The following is a 20,460-nucleotide window of genomic DNA, read 5'->3' on the forward strand; positions in this document are numbered from 1 at the left end:
TTTTAGAGAGGGATCGACAATCTCTCGCTAATTTTAAGTTAGGCTGCAAAATTAATATTTCTCATTAATTTTCTCACTAACTTAACATTTTAGAGAGGAATAGATGATCACTCATTAAATTTTTCGTTAATTTATATTTTTTTAATAGTGTTTGTTGGTAGTGTTTAGGTTTCATGCTAGATATAATCATATAAAAAATTGCATTTATTTAATATTATAATATATTATTTAAATATAATATATGATGAGTGTCCAGTAAGGTAACTAATGTTAATTCATGCTTGTCTCGAAATAATATTCCAAACCATTAGTAGCCAAAAAGTAAAAAACGAGTCAGAGCAAGGGCACCCGAAAAAAAGTGAAAGTGACGTACCAGCAGTCCAGCACCTAATGTGAATTTTCCAGGTCTTGCTCCTCACCACTGGCCAGCACAAACATTAACCATTGGATCAGATTTAATAAAATAAAAGGCCAGGATCTGCTCCAGGATTCGAAACACAAGGCAAGAGCCAGGAGAGGTTCCGTTCCACCACCTTCACCAACCCCACAACCCTCGTTGTCACGTCCCTCCATTCTCCCTCTCCTCCTTAACGGCTTAACCCCACATATTGACTTTTTCTCCTCTAATAAATACTCCAATACTTAGTTTTTTTTTCTTTACCTATTACATCCCAAAAAAAAAAACATAAAATTTTTTCTTTGTTTCTAACTTTGTTTACTGACATATATAAAGGTGAACATTCGATCAGTTTGATTTCAATTTTTTTAAAACTGATCGACTGAATTATATAAAAAAACATTGAATCAAATTAAATTGAAATACAGAACCGAACTGAATTAAAACTAAAATGGTTCAATTCAATTAGTCTATTCAGTTCATGAGCTTTGATTTAAATTTATGAAGTTTAATTGTTCATATATTTTTCTAACTAATTTTTTCACTTGATATTGAAGGCTCAATAAAAAAATAGCAATCTTATATCATAATTCACGAAAAAATTAATAAGACTCAGTACTATTGCACTAAAAACTAAATTATAAAAATAAAAAATTAGAACATTACGTTAAACAAAAAAATATTACTACTGTGAGTAGTGAAAAGATATTTCTTGCTCACCTAGATAAGAATTTACTCACATTTTTAAAAATATGAAAAGAAAAATATAGATAATTCAGTTAATTTAGTTTATTTGATTTTAGAATTTTCAGATCGAATTGAATCGATTAACTGAAATTTTTCTTGAAAAAAACTGAATTAATCCAAAAAATTAAATAGACTGAATTAAATGGATAAAATTTAATTCAATTTAATTTAATTTTTAATTTTAATTCAATTTTACTCACCCTGAACACATATACTATAACAGTGCAATGTGCTACTCTCTTGGCATCTGCCTTAGAAGACTAATTCCATTATCGATAGCTCTCATCGTCAACCCAAACCTTTTAAGGTTTAACGGGGCCGGGAAAGAAAAAGATACCTTGAAAATTGCGAGTTTTAGTACCCTTCACACGCATGCCTCATGAGCTGTGGCCGACAATCACGAGCTATGGTCCACATCTCAAATGAGTATACAGCCTTTTGCATACGTCAAGGAAACCCCTTACTTGTGGCTAAACTTTAGGTCCGTTGTTAGCTTGAAATTATGAAAAAAGAAATAAAATTGAATATAAAATCTATTAACATATATATTTGGTATGCAATAATTATTATTTTTTAGATTCTGAATTCAACTAAAAATTTCACAGAATCCAACTTTATCACATGCATCATGGAATCCGATTTCATGGTTCCCTTTCTTCAGTTTGCCCCTTCTCCCTCCTCCAATATATTTTTTTTTAAATTTTAAAAAGGACATTTAGTCTTTTCTTATTTTAAGTACTTATATTTTATTAAAATTATATCAGGATTACATCATTATACCAAACACACTTTTAAATTCAATTCTATTCCAATTTCAATTTCAATTTAGATTCTGATTCTGATTCCAATTTCATTAAAAACTTTTCCATCATACCAAACATGGCCTTATAGTGCGATCGAAGTCACGGATATGAATTATTACATTTCTCTGTTAGGAGCTGTGGGCTGAATTGGACTGGGATTGGCACCTACGTCAATCTATGTCGACAGTAGGTGCCAGTAATGAAACCATACTCGACAGTCAAATTCTCGAATGGATGCATGTTTTTGTTGTTGAAATATGATGGACGAGCAGAGAAAGTGTTTTAATTTAACCATCGAAGGTTTAATTGGTGACGTGGAATACAAAAGAGCAGTAGAGAGTGTTTGAATCACAGAGAAGGACCCCCCAGCGGAAGCAGTGGAGAAAGCGCGAGATAAACTGTAGCATGCATGTACGCGGAGGAATATCGCACGTTGTGAGTTGTCAATGACGTGTCACGGCGTAACCCCGAAGCTGCGAATTGCGAGGCTGATCAATTCCATCCATATACAAACGTATTCGTTATTCCTTTCAAAACCTGCAACCATTGCCCTTTAAGTAAGCTGAATAATACCATTCCACAAAAAAAAAAAAAGCTGAATAATAGCGTTACATGAGCATATTATCGTTAAGTATTTACTTGTACGTGTCTCATCTGACGATCTATATTATATATCGCATCCATTCAAAGCTTTTGGCCATTAATTCATCACCAATATCTGCTGGAGCCAACACAATCCCTATCTTTTTTTCATTACAATGGATCGGCTAAATAAATTAAGAAGGCTTACGTGCTCCATTTTAAATATCAAGTCGAAGTTTAGTCTAAAGCATGTAACAGGTGAGTCAATTTATATACAACGTATGTATATTTGGATATGCATGTATTGTACATTAAAGCACGTCGCTTAATTAGCTGACGACGGGGGGCTTTCGTGTCCATTAGTCACCGAACTCAGCCAATCAGCGTCCTTATCATCAGATGATTTGTGAAAGTCTTTTAACTCTTGAAAATTTGCTAATTCCTCGCCGCAGACATGCACATACCTTGACCATTGTAATCCAATTCTTCTGAACAGCTACCTTCCCTTTTCCCGCCCCGCCATTCAACTAGAACCAACAAATAAATCTCTCACCAAAAAAAGAAGATGATGAAGAAGAAGCAAATATACTAACTATAGTCTGCAGATTCATGCATGCCATCACATTGGAGTTAGAGACTGCGCAGTGTATTGTCCTAATTTCATGCCAGCACAAATGAATTGCCGACCAAAGTCTAATCTATCTAATAATCAGTAACGCAACGCAGATCCTTGACTGGTTTTTACTGATTAAAATACAGTTTTGAAAAATATAAATAGCGAAAAGCGGAGGGATTCTCGTATATAAAATACTGTCAGGGTTAACACTAGATTCTTCTGCAATTTAATACACGACCGACGCTCGAGGCGAGTATAAAAAATAGTGGGCAAAAGTAATCTATGCTGGGCATTGATGTTGCCTTGTGTGGTGATTAAATAAATAATTGAACGCCGAGAAGATTGCACAGCACCCTAAGATTCCCAAGCAATTGGAGTACTTATTTTGTTTGGACCAGAGTGATGGTGTCTGTTTTCAGAACATTGTTTCTCTCCGAGGTGAATCTTTTCTTAAACGCCCAATATGTATGGCAATAAAATTTTGAACCCAATTGTCGTCGATAAAATTTCGAATGGATCACCCACAAAAACAAATATACATTCTGCCTGTGATAGACAAATATGGATTTTTGGGGCCACACGTGCACGCGCACACAAAACATGATTTATTACAATCGAGTTTTGTATATAAATTGGTCAGGTATCTAGCTCCATCAAACGTGACTTGATTCTCTTGCCCTTGCTGAGTTATGCTGGTCTATTAATTCAGGGTATACTGACCGCAGGAACACACACACACACACACACACACATGCATGAAGTACACAATTGAACTCGTAGCTTCTCACACATAAACCCCGTCATCTTTAGCAGGATAGTCTATAGAGATCAAATCTAGAAGCGCTGGGACATGGGAATAATCCGCCCGTCAAATCCACGTTTATCATATATCTTTTAATTTGCTTGGCTCTCAATTTCCTGAATATCAATGTGTGGTGTGGACGGAGTAAGTACATAACATCAGTACATTCCAAAACATCTTTTATATACTACCACAGCCTTCGATAATATTTTTAAGATAGTTACTGTAATTCGTTTATTTGATTTCTTAATATACTACTTTACATGGAGGCACAGCCTTTTTATATACAGCATAAATAAATATTTGCTCCGCTTGAATATTCTTTCTACGAATTGAGTGTTATGAACAATTCTTTCTAGTTATAACATGATAGCAAAAAATGTGACATATTGTCATTACAATAACTTAATCCAAAAATAAAAGCGAAAGTGTTGTAATAATATCAGGACTAGGCACCTTCATAGACGTTGCACATTAGAGGCTTGTTAGGAGCCTATCGTTTTTTCTCAACTATCACGTTCAAGAAAAAAAGATCCGGTCTAAGTCTATCGCCACGCCAATTTACTTAAATTTGACTAGGAAGCTTATCAAGGCTACCTATTTATATTATATATTATATTATATACATATATTTTTTAAATATGTATTTAGTGTTACGTAAATATATAAATTATATAGAAATAAAAATATCATTTGAATGAATTTATCATTTTGCTTTGAATTTCTTTATTTTATAAGTCAAAATTTAAAATAATAAAGAAAGAAATCATCCTCAGTGATACTCTCCCTTATATAAACATAAATAATTATATATATATATATATATATATATATTATAATACACATAATATTTAGACGTATACTATACAAATTTTATTAAAATATTGATAGATAATATAAATAAATTAGATCTAATATATACATGAAATTTAATTTAATCTGACCTATTTCACCTTATCCGTGAACTTCGAAGTTGAAGGTAGAATTGTTATTTAATATGAAAGGGAAGCCCAGCAAGCCTAATCAGAATGCTAAAGTTAGGGGTGAAAATAAGTTAAGTAAAGTTAAACTTTAACTAAATAGAATTGAGCTTGTGTAGGGCTTTTCTTCTAGTTTAAATTTGAGCCTATCTAAAGTTTGATTTAATTTAAAAGCCAATTTAAAAATAAAATTTTTAAATAAACTTGTATTTAAATTTTACATATTTTAAATATACTTTAGGACTATCAGTATAAATATACAACCTAATTTATCAATTATAATATATAATAATTAAAGGATTTATCAACTTCAATACAATACAATAATAAAATAATAATATTAAAATCAATGTATAAATTCAATATGATTGAAAACATAACTAAAAATTAAACAAATAAATTAATTAAAAATCAAATTGTGAAATTGTTATGTGTATGATATATTACAGTGTATGTATGTATATATATGGATGTATGTAAATAAGCTGGTTAATTAGGCCCGTAAGCTTGGTGTTAAATAATTAGATTTAATCTATTTAATTAATTTGATTTAATTAAAAGCTTAAACTTAACCTCTATATATATATATAATTAATAAATAAGTTGAATTACACTTGAAATAGGTTAGGACATAAGTCACTGATATGGGCGTGGCTTATTCTCGCCCTGCCTAAAGTGGAGGGGGAAAAATTTTAATTAAATCGCAATCGAGGGACCTTTCAAGTCCGAAAATGCCTATAAATAACCCATAGGCGAATCTCGAACCATAGCCACACCCGAACACTTTCCACACCTACGACGTAATAGGGAGATATGGGGGGTTGGGCTATAGCCGTGCACGGTGGCGCCGGCGTCGATCCTAATCTCCCAGCCCATTGTCAAGATAAAGCCAAGCAACTTCTCACTCGCTGTCTCCAACTCGGTATCTCTGCTCTTAAGTCCAATCTTCCTGCCATCGATGTCGTTGAACTTGTCGTAAGTGTATCTTTCTTTCTCTGCATCTCCATCTTCAAAACTCTCTCTCTCCCCTCACATGAAATCAAGAAGTCTATTAGCAAACCCCATCTCAATTACCCGTTCATAATGCGCGGCTCTTCAGCCACAAGTTCCGATTACAGCCGCCGTCCCATGCACGCTCTTTCACAGTTTACTTAGTTGAACTAGACATTCCATTAACACGCACGCACGCACTTGTTAGCTAGCAGGCGTTGGTTGATTTCCGAATATATATAATGGGTGGCGTGTGAATGTGATAGGTGAGAGAACTGGAAACAGATCCGCTGTTCAACTCGGGACATGGATCTGCGCTGACAGAAAAAGGGACGGTGGAAATGGAGGCAAGCATCATGGAAGGTACAAAAAGACGATGCGGTGCCGTCTCAGGCCTTACCACCGTCAAGAACCCGATATCGCTGGCCCGCTTGGTGATGGACAAATCCCCTCATTCATACCTCGCTTTCTACGGCGCTGAAGAATTCGCCAGGCAGCAGGTTCGTCAATCTTTTTTCCTGTTTTCACTCATTCTTCAGACCCCTATCGCCAATTCGTCTCTCCACCCAGTTCGGATCAGTTTTCATGGCTGGAAAAAGTCTCCCACTTTTGTCTTGTCACCGACTCCGTTTCATTTTCCATATACCAACGGCTATATATTTACGTCTTACGTGCAACCACTCTCGGTTGTGGCAATTTTGCCTCGTTGTATGGGCGGTATTTCCGTAACTATTTGTTAATAAATAAATAAATAAATATATCTCTGATTTTTTAAAATTAATATGAAAAGAAGCTGGAGTAATTTGGTATCGTGTAAAATGTGTAGGGTGTGGAAACAGTGGACAACGAATACTTCATCACACCTGAAAATGTTGGTATGCTGAAGCTGGCAAAGGAAGCGAATGCTATTCTGGTACACCTCTCTCTCTGTCCGTGAAAATTAAGAATCATGAGTAATTTCAAAGGAGACTCAGTATCTTTGGACGCAGTTTGATTACAGGATCCCAGCCGGAAGCGAAACGTGCGGTGCAGGGGTAGAGAAACCACTGCAGATGAATGGACTGCCCATCAGCATATACGCGCCGGAGACGGTGGGGTGCGTGGTGGTGGACAGCGAGGGGAGGTGTGCGGCGGGGACGTCAACGGGAGGGTTGATGAACAAAATGACCGGAAGGATCGGAGACTCGCCGTTAATCGGCGCCGGGACCTACGCGTGTGACGTGTGCGGGGTATCGTGCACCGGGGAGGGGGAGGCCATCATAAGGGGGACACTGGCGCGTGAGGTGGCGGCGGTGATGGAGTACAAAGGGCTGAAACTTCAGGAAGCAGTGGACATGGTAATCAAGGAAAGGCTTGACGAAGGGATGGCTGGGTTGATCGCAGTGTCCAAGAGTGGTGAAGTTGCCTATGGCTTCAATTGTAATGGCATGTTCAGGGGCTGCGCCACTCAGGAAGGTTTCATGGAAGTTGGAATCTGGGAATAGATTGTGCAACGTCACTGTTTGTACTTTTACTTTTCCCCTCTGCGTTGCTCTGCATGTCTTATCTTTTATTCCAACCAGGGTCCTCTGGCTAGCATTTTGTTCTCTGTAACTCCACAATATAATGCTCAAATAAATAATAGTTGTTTGTTCCTTCAAATGAACTCCTTTTTGTTTCTCTAAATTTTCAACATTGATTCTGGAGGCTTTTATGTAAAAGTTCTTGTAGTAACATTGGCAAAAAAAGAAAGAAAGAAAGAAAGAAACTAAAAAAATGTGATCATCGGTGCCAGCAACAAAAAGTTTTATCCCGCTGCACAAGATCATTCATTCCAAGCGCACACCAAACTAAGCAAGATATGCAGTAGCTGGAAGGATGCAGATTCAATCTTGCTTGTAATCTTATGTTATTAGTGTCTGCCTCTCTATGTGAAAAAAGACATCATTTTTTTAAAGTCCCAGTCCACAAACCAGAAAGAATAGGTCATGAAACAGGCATTCATAGACCGCCGCATGAAACAGTTAATTACTGAAAGGGAATACAATATTCGACAGAGAACGTGGTCCAGCTTTCCCCTTTAGAGCATCTCCTTGAATTGTATTTTGCTCAAAAGCTAGTATATAAAAAGGAGGGGCGCAACATTCGGCGCTGGAATCATGAAATGATCCTTCTTCAATTATTTATAACCTGTGAGATGTAGCAATTTACATAGACCTTAATTATATTTGCCTTGCTTTCTTGATAGAAATTATCCCATTTAGTGGTTTTATATGCTCAACAATTCCTGGATGTTATATATATAGCTTAATCATAGCTTACTAAGTTTTGAAAGCTTGTGCGTCTTAACTTAAAATAAAAGACGGGGTCGCGACATATGGTTTGTTTGAACTCGATCTATCTGCAATAATGGATGTGGAAGTAACTTTGACAAACTAAAACAGAAGTTGGAAGCTGATGGGAACTCATTTATGAAGCTAAGTTTTACAAGAGTCTACTCTCATGAACTCATGTATATATTTGTTTGCCGGAAAAGTCAATCCGGCTTCCTCATTTTGTTTCCCGGGACCACTCTCATGAACCACTTTAGAGTCTCTCCTGGACTTCGTAGCTCCTGATCTTCCTGGCTTTTCTGCGGAGGAGACTGCACCAGCACTCTCAACTTAGAATTCTACAGCACCTTCCTCGTTCATGAATTCAATCCCCCAACAAGTTGCACAAGTCAGACATAATAAGACGCACAAAAATGACAGGATCTTTCGGATAAACTGTTAGATATAAGGCTGTTTAAAAATATGAGCACCTTCGCATCCATGCTCACCGGTCGCGGACGATTTGACCGGGATTTGAGGATGCTGCTTATAAATTTGACATGTACATGCATATCTCTTAAATAATATTAATGAACACGAAACACCCATCTTGCTAAAGTCAATCTGTTGGCACCTGGTGGAGGCTGCGGGTGCTCCTTGCTCCACCTATCAATCTCATCCTGAAAACTTTAATATGTTGACACGTTTGCTGCTTCTGCTCATAAAATAATTCAACGCTTATCTTGAAACGTAACACGTTTATGCTGATCTGGTGTGGTCAAGCCTAGGTCGCCCAGCTATAGGTTGCTTGTTAATTTGCTCATTGGCTTGTGATTATCCGTACAGAGAAGTCGATACAGAGGCGTGAAATTGTTTCTTATTGCTCGTGTTCTTGATCAGGGTTATGCAGATTGAGTGCAGTTTTTTAGGTTTAATTATAACTCAGGAATTCCGTTGCACGACTCGATTCACAAATAAGGAAAGAAAAAGTCAAGAAATTGGGAAATGCATATAGATATATAATATATTCATTATGTATGGGAGAATAGAAATAGGAAGAGGAGGGCTAGTGGAGAGGCAGGATTGGGTAGGGGGAAGAGGCTAGATAGGCACGAGCCAAGTTGATCCCTAAGTGAACCTGTGACATGGTGGTGAGGTGAAGCTTGTCAGGCTTGAGGCGTAATCCCCTGGCATCGACGCACGTGACGTTGGGCAGCTTGATCCCCAGCTGAGCCTTTCTCACCATCTCTACGTATTTGCCTTCCCCTGATGCCAATGCCACCTGCAACAATATTTTCCATCCCCTTCAATTCACTTTCTTTTGTTTTATTCACGCCCGCATGTCACTATCCAATCACTACCATTAATTTTTATTAAATATAAATAAAATGGAAGGATAAAACTCAATATATGCAGTAACATTTTCAAATATAATATTCTCTGGGCCAAAAACATCTTTCAAATATTAATACTTTTGGGTCTGACGTGTTGTCCAGTCGGACGGCACTGAAAGGATCAAGAGAACGTTAGAGGAAAAGACAGACTTATGAAATCAAGGCTCAGCTGCTAGGCTTGATGGCATTTATAAGCCGCGTGCGCAAGACATACAGTGACCGACAAAAATTATTATGGGTATGGCACAACACAACGGCGTGACATTTTAAATTATTTTCGAGCATGAAGCAGAGTGACATGCGCGTGCTTTAAAATTAAAAATAAATAATGAAAAAAGAGGGACTGTGAAAAAGAAGGGGTAACCTGTATCATGAGGGGAGAAGGAAGTTGAAGATCAGAACGCAGATCCCTGATGAAGCTCTGCATACGATCCTTATATGAGTCAGCGTCTTCCTTCGTGACGGTGTCGCTCTCGCCTTGATACCAGAGAAGTGCTCTAATGGTGCCACCGTCACTCACAGACCGAGTGGCTCGCTCAACCAACTGAGTGTACAGATGGGATCCTCGGCTCCACTGGGCAAGTCGAGTCCCGCCAGCTGCGCAAGGGACGAGACCCACCGTACCAGAACCAGGTCGAATGACGCGGTTGGCAAAAGACATTCCGGGCCCAACGCCGCAAGTGTTGCCCACGTCAATGCCAGCGTGGAGAGGCTCGTGGGCTTCCTCCCATTCCAGTTGAGCGTTCAGTCTGAAAATGGACGGGTTGGGTCGGCACTCCGGCGGCACGTTGCCGTCCCATTTGCCTCCCTGAACGCCGCCCCGACCCGCCATGTTGCTCTGTCCTCCCAGTATGAATATGTCCTTCGTCTTAGCCGCCGCCCACCCTGACGACTGGCCTAATATTACCACTCCCATTGCAAACAACCATGACGCAGAGGACTTGAGAGCCATGGCTGAGATGATTTTTTCCTTTGTTAAAAACCTTCAAGCCCTCTTAAATGGCTCTGCTTTAATAACGTTTTGGTTGTTGCGTCATATCCTTCTTCGAGGGAGTCAGTAGCCATGTGGGCATCATCCATCGACCAGCATGGCAAACAAAAGTCAAAAGGTAAAACGTTTATTGTCATCGGGAAAACACAATCCTCAATCAGTTCCTTCAATTTCATTAGATTTTATTTTTAATCTCTATAATTATTTTCAATCTCTATAATTAAAAAAATAATAGACATTTATTTTTTAAATCTCTATAATATTATTTTTAATGTTTTTAATTCACATAAAAACTACAAACACTAAAAAAAGTTATAAAAAGTAAAAGTAAAATATAGTAAAACTATAGGAATAAAAAATTATGTTTTCTCTTACTCTTTCTCTTTAAAAATATAAGATATTTTTTGAAAAGTTAAAAGTTTAAAAATGTAAAATTTTTTAATTTTTTAAGTATAATTATTATTTTTTTTAAAGTACCTCTATTAATAATAATTTTATATTTATTGTCAGGTATTTAATAGAGGTAAATATAAAAAGATATAATTATTTTAAAAGTAGGTAATTATTTTATTGATGGGTAAAATTTAATTAAAAATAACTTATATTTTTTAACAGAAAGAATATCATTATTAATTATTATTGCATGCTCCTCCGATCAAAGACTCTTCAATCTTGATTGCATGTAAAATGGTGGTTTAAAATGATGATTGAGTACAGTTTTTAAATAAAATCTCTAAACTTAATTTTTTGAAATTTAAAACTAAAAATATTATATATTTTTGTTCAATTTATTCTAAATATTTTTTAAGAATATCATTTTTTTTGGGTGGCGGGAGAGGTTTATTTCTTGTCTATACTTTGTTTAAACAATAAAACTTTTTGAAAGAAAAGCTTTCTGGCGTGCCTTGCTTGTTTCCAATTTCCAAGTTCAGGAGGAGCCCACAAAAAGGGTCATGGCACATATCACTGCGCTCACGCCTTTCGAATTCCATTGGTGCCTTATATAACAGCCCTTACGTGAAAAGCAAGTCTCTTTTTTTTAAAAAAAAAAAATTTATACTAATATAGTATCTATGCAATGTACAGTATATTTTTATAACTTAAAATAATTTTATTTTAGATTGTTAATCAATACAAATAAAAAAAATTTACATAAAATAAATTATAATATTAATTAACAAAATGAGTATAGAATTATAAAAATAAAAATTAATCAAATGCTCAAAACCATGGTGACCTCTCTCTCCATATCTTTCACCTCTTTTCTTTAACTCATCTATCAATCTTTTTTACTTTATTTTATTTTCACTCTAATAAAAAAGTTACTGTAGTTGATCAAGTTTAACATCCCACAGTCATTGAAGTATCTTTTTTATAAACCACAATATACTTTATTATTTTTATTGTGATGATATTGTGATTTTATATTTTTTTCTTTATCATTTGTAGGTTCATCTAATAATTAGATAGCTTGTAATATTTTTCTCACATATAATCCATGAAAAATTAAGATTATAAGGTAAATATAAAAATTGCATGACTCCATCTTTTTTATTAAATCATGTGAGGGTAGAAAATTTGTTGAAGTACTGTAATTTTTATGATTTATAAATATCAACAAATAAACATTAATATATATTAAAAATTTAATTTTCAACGCAAACATCAATATTTTCAAATCTTATAATTAAGATATTACAATATAAAATATCATCAAGATCAAAACACAAATTTGATGGTTAAGTTATTATCTTCAGATACAAATTATATATAATTTTAAAATTTAAAATTTAATTAATTCACTTGACACTTATAATGCAAATAAGAATTAAAATTAAACATAGATCATTAAAATATCATTTAAAATTAAGAAATTTGGATCACTGTGAGTAAATTATTATGAGTATGCTTTTCAAAAAAAGATTTACAAAGAGATGCCTAAGAGTCAAAATATATGAAGAGTGAAAGAAAAATTACGTTGTGTTGATGTAAAGAACCATGTCAATATATATCTCCCTCTTCTTTCAATTTTGATATACCTATAGAGTTATAAAATAATTAACAAATCATCATACAATTTATAATAAATATTCTAAAAACTAAAAATTAAATTCTATAAAATCATAACTTCATGAAAATAAAGCATAGTAAGTTTTTTTAGTTTCATTGTTTATGAAAGACAGATTTAGAATGATGGAGGAAAATTCAATAAAAAAAATACAAAATGCACGCTCATGTGCAATTACCTGGTAACTATTATGAATATGAGATATATCAAAAATTGAATTGCTCTTTTGATGTCTACAAGCACATAACAATCCCATCACGCCATTGATTATGAATGAAAAATCATCATAAAAGATGACACAAGAGGTGAGAGGGCATTGATGATGAAAGGAGAAGCCAAAGATAATGAGAGTTTTGTGATTCTTCTTGTCTTGATGAGAGAGAATTGAGCAATTGAATGATATTATGATTGAAAGAAAATTTCGTGTACTTTATAATTGCTCAATGCGATCGTGTATTTGTGTAATTAAAATTTTAAAACTAAAGATAAAAAATTATGAGAAGTTATGATGATAGGAGAGTGGGAGAGAAATGAGAAAAAATAAAAATTAGAATAACTCATTTAATTTTAAATATAATACCTTTTTAATAATTAAAAAGATTTGACAAAAAATCTAACGTGCATGCTAAAATTGTGTATTTTAAGTGGTGAAGAAGTTGAAAAGTTATGATATTGGATAAAATCATGGAAGAGAAAATTTAGGGACAAAAAGAAGTGATTTCTACAATTTAAGATAATATTGTTATCATCTATAAAAAAATTGGTATTATGTAAACAAATTATTTTTAGAAATTAATGTTGACATGGATAACTTATAAATATTTTATTAATTCATACATTTATCATTCAGTTTTTATTTGTTTATTTATATGATTTAATTTGTAAAAAATTATTTAAATTATTATTCATAAAATTATCATATCAATTCAAAATTATTTATGAAATGACAATACTCAGGAAGTTATATTTGAGATCATAAGAGATAATATCAAATATAAACTTTTTTAAAAAAATTTAAATTGTAAAATAGTTGAAAAATTATATTTGAGATTTTGAGATCATAGGAGAGAAGTTACATTTTTAAATTATAATCTTATAAATTAGAATAATGATGTAAATAGCATAAAATTGTAATATTTTTTTAAAAAAACTCATATGTGTCAAACTTGAAAAAGTGTTTCTTATTTATCTATTATATATATATATATTCACTAAATTCTACATGAATCATGGATTTAAGAAGTTATTAGAATGATGGAATAATCTAAATAACTATCCATATTTAAATTTAATTATATGCATGAATTAAAAAGATCACAAATTAAATTGTAGAACAAGGAGGTTATTAGAATGATTGAATACTGAATAGCTAACCATATCTAAAAGAGGAATCGTGAGGTTAGTAAATTATTAGATTATGGGTTAAAAAGTTATTGGAATAAATAATCTAAATAACTATCTATATTTAAATTTAATTATATGCATGAATTAAAAAAAATAAAACTAAATTGTAGAACAAGAAAGTTATGAAAATGATAGAATACTGAATAACTAATCATATCGAAAAGAGGTATTGTGGGATTAGGAAATTGTTAGATTATGGATTAAGAAGTTATTGAAATGGAGGAATAAAAATAAATTATATTCATGAATTAAAAATAATTTTGCAAATGAAATCTTAAAATTGTACTATTTGAAGAAAATGACACTTGTCATCCATAGAGATATGCTTGTTATTCTTCTATTACATATATATATATATATATTAGATTAAATAAAAAATAAACTGAAGTTCCTAAAAGGTAAGCCATTAATTAATATCTGTGCTGTTAGAAATAAAGCGATACTAATAAGATTCTGAGAAGAGTGGAATTATTTTTGGTTGAGAGCAGAATCCTGTGACCCAACTTGCTTCCTAGGGACAAGTATCTTTGGAGTAGAAAGCTACCTATTATATATGCATTAAGATTTGCTAATGTAGATATCGTTAATGTCGGGCCATTCTCTATTGCAAGTGGGAACTGCATATATAAGTCAGGTCCAGTAACTCAAGAATCCAGATATATGGATATGGACAAGGGACTTGAACGAAAGCGAGTCCTGCCTTTTTTGTCTTAGGTTCAGATTAACTCGCGGGGACCTTACATGCGATGCCAGGAACTCCTCATAATGGTACCCACAAAATGGCTTGTGGTCCTAAATTAACTATCCGTCTAATATGTGCACCTCTTCTGCATAATGTAATGCCTCCATTTCAACCTCACCGCCGTTGCCATATTCCCTCAATGTAGTTGGGGACCAATGACCCACCACTATAACACCGTACTCCACCCTTGTATATTTCCTTCTATCCTTATTTTAAAATGTTCTTCATCGTTTCATGCATTTAAAAAAAATAATTTTTTTATGTTATTAAAAAAGATATATATTTTTATTTTTATTCTTGACTTTAAATGATAATACAATTATATTAAGTACTTTTACACTAATAAAAAAGGAAAAAATTTTAAAAAATGTTTAATTATTACAAAGTGTTGTATGTTTTGAATTAAAGATTACTTCCAAAAGGTTTTATATAAATAGGACTGAAGGGAGTATGTGTTGAGCACACAAATATATATATATATATATATATATCCCACAATGTTTGCCAAAGAAGATTGACGTTTTACAGAGAGATTTTTCATTGACGAAATATCATTGCATAATTGCATTCTGTGAGAAAAATAACAAAAAAGAGAAGGGAGTGGGAAGGACTATAAGAATGCTAGGAGCCATAAAATAATTAAAAAGGCACCTACAAAATTAGAAAGCATTGGAAGAGGAGGAGTCGAGTTATGCGAGGGAGCTTGAGCGCACAGGGGAGTGGGCAAGAAGCGAAGGAATGAGTCGGCCGTCATGTGACCAAGACGGACTTGCGTCGGGCTCGACAAATGAAGCCCATCTGGCTCGTGGGGTAAGCCCTTCACATCCACAGTTCTGAGGTTTAGAAGGTCCAGCCCTAATTGAGCCTCCCTCATTGTCTCCAAGTATGGGCCCATCCTTGACGCCAAAGCCACCTGTCAACAAGCCAAACCACCTTTGTTGTTATCACTTATCATTATCAACTAACCACCCCCTGCCCCATACATGTAGCTTTATTATTAATCTAGCCTAAACCTGCTGTTCCAAGTTAGTTATCTTTCGTACGTCACGCTTTCAATTATGAAAGCACCTGCTTAAAAAAAACATAACAAAAAAAGCATATGATTATTATTTCTTTTTGATACAAACGATTATTATTTCTTATAAAATAACAAAGAAATGTGATTTTTTGCATATTATATGAATCAAGAGCAATGCCATCTGGAAAGGCAATTGGAAAATTTATTTCTAGAAAAAACCACGAATTAAAAGATAGGATCATCTAAACGGTTCCTCCAGGCCAGGCAAATTATTCGCAACCCATTATGCTGAAAACTCAATAGATTATATTACGCTGGATTTGACTTTTATTGTTGAAATGGTATTGATTTCCCTATATTTCACTTTTGGTACACGGGACTTTTTCAATTTTTGTGTTATTTTCATTATAATAAAATCACTCTGTTGACGTTAAATTTTAGTGTCAACTGGGGGGGAAGAAAGACCCCGTAACAATGCAACCTAAACCCCTCGCAAGGGCGTGCGTGTTTACACTTATATGGCGCAGTTTCATTATCAATATATTAATTATTATGTCAAGTATGGAATAGAAGTAAAACAAGTGGTCGCCAAGGGAATTGGAGTGTCAGCCAAGAAAGGAGGGTCTTTCTTAACCTAAGCTATCTCTTCCCTTGTTAGTAGGAGGGGGTAGCGTGAAAATCATCTCTGGTCAAATCAAGTGTGAAGCTCAGCGCTTGTAAGGTTTGAGTGTCTTTTCTTTTCGGTCTAAGATTTGTCAAATTGCAATATGATGATAACTGTGTTTATCGCCAACTTGTTCACTTTTTTTTTAAAGGTCAACTGGTTACATGGATGATATAAATGAATGAATTATCTGGGAGACAAAAATAAATAAAATAATAATAAAAAGAAGACCTGGATAATAAGTAGCAGTGGAGACTAGAGGTCAGCATGAACGTCAGAGAAAAACTTGCGGAGTCTGGAGGCATATGATTAAGCATCTGCGAGACTGAAAGTATTAAACTCGCCTTGATACCACAGCAACACACTGATAGTTTTGCCGTTTCGCATCGCCTCCTTTGCTCTCCTCACAATGTGATTGACTGTACAGCTCTCTTCCTCGTTGCCACTCGCTTATGTTGGTGCCTCCAATCGCACATGGCATTAGTCTTACCACTCCTAACTCACGCTTCTTCTTCAAGATCCGATTCGCGAATGCCATTCCCGACCTGATCCCGTTCGTCTTCATCACATCTATGTCCTGATGCAGTGATTCTTTCACCTTCACCTACTCCAATCCCGCATTCAGCTACAGTATGGACAGATTCGGGCGACATTCCGCTGGCACCGCGCCATCCCAGGGCAGGCTCTCGTTCACTACGCCTCCCCTATCTGCCATGTTACTTTGTCCCACCATTATAAATATGGTTTTCTGCGCTTGAACTTGAGGCCTCCCTGTCCCTGCCTCCATAATAATTACTGCTACCAGTGGCCACAACCAGAAGGAATGCATCCTCTTCGTTATGAGATGCACATGCGCTGTATTCTGATCTGTTGCCATTCCCCAAATCTGTGATGCTACACAGCTTTATTATGGACGCAATTCTTCATACCCCTCAACATCAATTAATTTAATTTAAATAGATCGCAACGTGATCCAGTTCTAGTTTTTGGACGGTTAAGTAACTGCGCGGTTATTGCGATTTAGATTTTAAAAAAGAATCTTTTGATGTAGTTTTCCTAGGATTTGCTGGAGTCAGTTGGAAAATAACATTGGTGTCCTTTCTGTACCAAATACTTTTAATGCTTTAAAAGAATGATTTAAAACATTTTATATGACTTAACATATGAACAAGTGTTTTGGGTAAAAATGCTTAGTTGAGTCTTATAAAATATTTCAACAGATTGAACCAAGGAATGACATTTTAATGTTCATGAGCATTAAGATATCATATTACTTGATTTATTTCTTAAATACTTAACTGTTGAAACTATTTTTAACATTATACATAAAACATTAAAAAAGTTTTACTAATTTTTATCAAATTCAATAACTATTTTATGTGTCTGTTTTGCAGTTGAGAAAACATTATGTTGATATGATCTTGCATTCACTTTCATGTATTATTTTATAATGTTCATTCAACTAAAAGATAATAAATGTATGAAATGTATATTCCTCTGCAGGCCGCACTCATCATGGGTGTAGATCATAGTTCCAATCATCATAAAAAATAAATTAAGGTAGGGTTTAAATTTAAAATATCACATTCCAAATTTATGTATTGTTCAAAAAAAATCTATGTATATGGAGATTTGAAATAATAAAGATTTAAAAAGGATTTCAATTATGAAGAAATTAAGATAAAATTTAGATTTGTATAAAATTCAAATCCATAGATTTATAAGTTTCTAAATAGAGGCTTAATCACAATTCAAATTCAAATTTATATGTATTCAAACAGCATCGTATAACAGTTTTTTATTCTGTTATCCCTTTTCTTTTAAATTTTAATTATGATAAAATAAAAAGAGGGCCAATCACGATGAAAGGCAAGTCCAGGTCAACTGGAGCTGTACGGGGTAGTGGGTTTGAGTTAGAGGCACATGTATTACCCAAAGAAGACTGAAGTTCGTTACGATGAGCCTCTCGGCCTATCAATTGCCGTGTCAATTGATTGAGCACCTCTTCTATTTGTTTGTGCCTGCGGCGGGTCACCTCAAACAAAATCAACAAATTTCTAAATTAGTTAATTGATCAATATATTTTCAGCCACTTGTAATCTTTGTTCCAATATTCTTGTGCGCATGCACACACACACAACATAACATATTGCCTTGTAATTTTCTTTCGATGCAACTGAATCACATGAACTGTTGTGATTTTCTTTCAATGCAATTGAATCATATGAATCGTGGTAGTAAGCATAGGGAAGTCAAAAAGGTAAAAGACTCAGTGGTCCACAGATGAACCAATATGCCACATGCTTTGACAATTAACTGTGTTCTCCAAGATTGCATCATGATGGGATTAACTGAAACAAACCTATTAGTAAAACCGCGCTTTTATTTTTAGAACACAGATAAACACCAAGAATATCAAAATTATAACAGCATCAACTAGCTCCACTACTCCATTTCGTCCCTCATAGCAAAATTTATTCACAATATAAGTTATAGTCAATAATATATAAAAGCATACGCAATATCAAAACACAATAGAGAATTGACGAGAAATAATCACCACACCGTTTAATTCACCGTTACCATCACTGAGAATCAGTTTCATGACCCTGAAGCATCTCCCCCACTTGACTCATTGTTGGTCTTGCTTCCCTCTCTTCCTCAACACAGTCCAAAGCCAGCCTTTAGTTCTAATCTCACTTTTGTTCCTTGGATTATGGGGGAAATTATTTTTGTTATGCTCATAACAACCACATCTAAAGTAGATCAAATTTAGACTTTCATACTCTACATTGTATAATTCATTCTTGCCCAAGAGTTTGGGTGCTAGATTTTTCTAAAAATCTACTTCAACACTACAGTAAATAGGAGAAGAAACATTTGTTCATTCATGTCAATTGCAACAGTTGCAATACCACCAATAACTCAAATAAAAATATGTTTGTAACTTGTAAATTGCCATTTATTTCCTAGCTATTAGTTAAGCATTAAAATAGCATAAATAAGACTCTTCATGTCCTTGTAAGCATCATGGCTTAAAACAATAAATTAGAGTTATTTTCTTCCATTTAGTTTTGGTACCATTTGGGTATCAGAGCCTAGTTCCAGAGATAGGGAATCGCCGAAAAACATCCTAGAAGCAAACCTGAGATGACGCCTGTAAAGGAGTTTACTACCACCCTTAGAAGTTTCCTTTCCAGCCCTTTTTTCAAAATTTTGACTATACTATCATGCTTAAAAGGATAAAAAACATGGAACAATAGTCGACTCATCACCGCAAAATCCTCTACATGCCATTACGGGCTTCTGTCGAAACCTAACTTGTCGTTGTTATCGATCCATGTGCCACACGTGCCTGTTGGAGGTTGAAAACATTGACGTCAACTGCCACATCACCTAACACGTCCGCATCTTGACCAGTCTATGCTAGCTCATACCACCCATATCCTGCCACGTGTCCACTCTGCCATGTCAGCCTGCCTAGTTAGCCCTATTTTTCAATATTTCATATTGACCCTAGATCTTTCTATTTTTCCATTTTGACCTCTAAACTTTTTAAAATTGCACTTTGACCCCTAAATATTATGAAATCCCATTTTGGGCCTAAATATTTCTAAAAATTATACTTTTACCCTTAACTTTACATAATTCCACTTTAACCCATATTTTCGTTAAAAATTATTCTTTAACCCCGATACTTTCTAAAATTTCCATTTTTAACCCTTTATTTTTTTGAAATCCCCATTTTGCCCTTAAATTTTTTCATAATTTTCATCCCACATCCCTATATCAATTTAACATTTTCATTTTACTCCTATAACTTTTCAATATTTTCTAATTGCCCTTAAATTCACCAAAATTTTCATTTACCTTGATTCTTTTCCCCAAAAATTCTTTATCCTAGCCTTGAAATCTATCAAAATGCAGGAATGTGCACTAGATTGAGATGGGCAAGATGAGACGTAGGATAT

The 20,460-nt window shown here is 34.4% G+C and overlaps 2 protein-coding genes across 3 annotated transcripts; one reads left to right on the forward strand and one right to left on the reverse strand.

Moving 5' to 3' along the window:
- The first annotated feature begins 5,685 nt into the window (after positions 1–5,685).
- Positions 5,686–7,558, forward strand: LOC129298357 (probable isoaspartyl peptidase/L-asparaginase 2). The gene is made up of 4 exons (XM_054936762.1): positions 5,686–5,902; positions 6,184–6,417; positions 6,744–6,830; positions 6,907–7,558. Exons 1-4 carry the CDS (start codon positions 5,741–5,743, stop codon positions 7,399–7,401), a joined length of 978 nt encoding a protein of 325 aa, XP_054792737.1. The 5' UTR covers positions 5,686–5,740; the 3' UTR covers positions 7,402–7,558.
- Positions 7,559–8,339: 781 nt separating this feature from the next.
- On the reverse strand, positions 8,340–10,561 carry LOC129298359 (probable carbohydrate esterase At4g34215). 2 transcript variants are annotated; one of them, XR_008590339.1, is made up of 3 exons: positions 9,967–10,561; positions 8,843–9,490; positions 8,340–8,751 (listed from the first exon to the last, which is right to left on the reverse strand). XR_008590339.1 is itself a non-coding variant. In XM_054936763.1 (2 exons), exons 1-2 carry the CDS (start codon positions 10,552–10,554, stop codon positions 9,275–9,277), a joined length of 804 nt encoding a protein of 267 aa, XP_054792738.1. In that variant the 5' UTR covers positions 10,555–10,561; the 3' UTR covers positions 8,340–9,274. The 2 variants fall into 2 exon arrangements, 1 of the variants encoding a protein (XP_054792738.1); XM_054936763.1 differs by having other exon boundaries at positions 8,340–9,490.
- Positions 10,562–20,460: the final 9,899 nt, after the last annotated feature.

This window comes from Prosopis cineraria, unplaced genomic scaffold, assembly GCF_029017545.1.
Source record: "Prosopis cineraria cultivar Desert tree isolate PC_DT_omini unplaced genomic scaffold, ASM2901754v1 PC786, whole genome shotgun sequence".
NCBI classification, from domain to species: domain Eukaryota; kingdom Viridiplantae; phylum Streptophyta; class Magnoliopsida; order Fabales; family Fabaceae; genus Prosopis; species Prosopis cineraria.